At 40.0% G+C, this 2,087-nt stretch overlaps 1 protein-coding gene across 1 annotated transcript in view; it reads right to left on the bottom strand.

Moving 5' to 3' along the window:
• Nucleotides 1-1,260: 1,260 nt before the first annotated feature.
• LOC121924078 (monoacylglycerol lipase ABHD6-like) overlaps nucleotides 1,261-2,087 on the bottom strand; it is an 18,093-nt gene continuing 17,266 nt past the window's right edge. The window contains exon 9 of the mRNA XM_042455175.1: nucleotides 1,261-1,434. Within this exon, the coding sequence (XP_042311109.1) occupies nucleotides 1,261-1,434 (174 nt within the window). The remainder of the gene's footprint in view (nucleotides 1,435-2,087) is intronic.

Raw genomic sequence — 2,087 nt, 5'->3', positions numbered from 1 at the left:
CAGCAGCACTTTTGTTTTACAGTACTTCTTTTGCCCAGAGGCATAAGGGATGCAGAAGGAGAGGTTTAAGGACTGTCTGTAGGACATGCATTTTGCCTGTGCCTCTTTTACTGGCTAATCTCAGAGATACTCTAACAAGAATAATTTTCCCAAAAGAACTGCTCTGCTGGTAAAGACCTCAGAAAAAAGGCATGTGAGCAAGAAGCCAGGCTATGGCAGATCCAAACCTCCCTTGGCCCAGAGCCACAGCCACATGGTGACACAAAATTAGGCCAGAGCAGTCCTATGTCATTTCTAATATCCTTAAACTGGGAGAGGTTTTGGATTCAGCACAGCCTCAGCTGGCCTAGTGTCAACTCATCAGGCCCTTGGTCAGCTTGTCCAGCTAAGAATTGCACTTTCAGGATGATTAGAAATTCTGGTGACCTTATTTGCCTCTTTATGATAACTTGGAAGATCATAAACAAGAAGTGTGTTCATAGCTTCATTGGAAAATGTCTGCTTTTAAAAGAGGAGAGAATATAAGAGAGGAGAATATTCATAATGCTTGAAAACGTATCATATCAACAGTGTACTTCCATTCATACGATTCTGTCTTTACAATTTAGGTTATTCTGAAATGACTGACTTTCCTCTTTCTCATATTTCCTGTATTTAGACTTTTAGTCCTGTTACAGACTGCCAAAATAAAGCTGCTTCGGGTCTCTTTGGAGGTATGCTGTTTAAATGATGCATGCATCCTAAGAATCTGGAAGCTGCACCAAAGCTGGACTCCAGTGCTTAGGAATGGAGTGTGGCTTTGGCACGACCTCCGGACTCTTAGGACCCATGCATCATTTAAATAGCATACCTCCAAAGAGACCCGAAGCAGGCCATAGAAATATTTATTTTTATAATGACATGAAAAACCTTTACTGATTAATAAGCTGCATGACTAAGAGGTTATATCTCTAATGAGACAGATGAAATTAATATAAACACTGCAAATTAAGTATGTTGTAGATGTAAGAAAGCCATTAGAGGAACGAGTTCTTAGAATCAATTCCACTAGAAGAGTAGTCAGTTACTAGTACAGTATGAAATAATTAAAGTAACAATGTTACAAATGAAAAAATACATCAGGCTTAGCTAACAATTATCAGCTGGAGAAAGTAATGGTTGCTCATGCAAATAATTGTACACAGCCAAAGTGGCAATTCCATTTTTATTGCCTTTAGATCAGAAGTTCATATTTGACATTTGAAATGCTTGATTCTTGGCTTATTCCAGTTTCTTATTCATCATGTACCAAATTGAAGTGTGGAAGTCCATGATAAGGTCTATGGGTATTTTTGGCAAATCTGCTAGTATGAAATGTCCACATTTATCCAACATATGCACTTGGGTACCAGGAATTGCACTGGCTAAAATTTCTGCCCCAGATGGATCCAATATCTGAAGAACAAAGGATTGAAACATAACGTATCAATGCTTGCTGCCCATGTTTCTAAAATCTTATTGTACCCCAAATTATTTGTGGAAATCTTACCGTGGGATTGTCCAGTTTACATTCGTCTAAATCTGATTGTTAGTTTCAACCAACATAGACCCATTAAATTAGTAGAACTTACATGAGTGTGGCCTGGTGACTCTGATCTTGGAAAGGCTGCAGGCATGCTCTCTAAGGCTGCTGCCACACTGGCAAATTAATGCAGTTTGACAGTGCTTTAACTGCCATGGCTCTGTTCTATGGAATCCTGGGATTTGTAGTTTATTGTGGCACCAGATCCCTCTGACAGAGAAGGCTATATAGCCAACAGAACTACAAATCCCAGAATTCCACAGCATTGAGCCATGACAGTTAAAGAAGCATTACACTGCATTACTGTATATACTCATGTATAAGTCTAGAAGTTTTAGTCTAAAAATTGACCCCAAAAAACTGGGTTGACTTAGCCACGGGTCAATGTAAGTACAGTGGTGCCTCGGGTTACGAAAGTAATTCGTTCCGCGGCCGCTTTCGTAACCCGAAAAGCCTTCGTAAGCCGAAATGCCATAGGCGCTAATGGGGAAAAGCCGCGATTCCGTGTAAAATAGCGCCGAAAAGC

This window comes from Sceloporus undulatus, chromosome 2 (genome assembly GCF_019175285.1).
Source record: "Sceloporus undulatus isolate JIND9_A2432 ecotype Alabama chromosome 2, SceUnd_v1.1, whole genome shotgun sequence".
In the NCBI taxonomy this organism is placed as follows: domain Eukaryota; kingdom Metazoa; phylum Chordata; class Lepidosauria; order Squamata; family Phrynosomatidae; genus Sceloporus; species Sceloporus undulatus.
The sequence above is the reverse complement of the archived record's forward strand: the minus strand, read 5'-3'. Positions and strand labels throughout refer to the sequence as shown.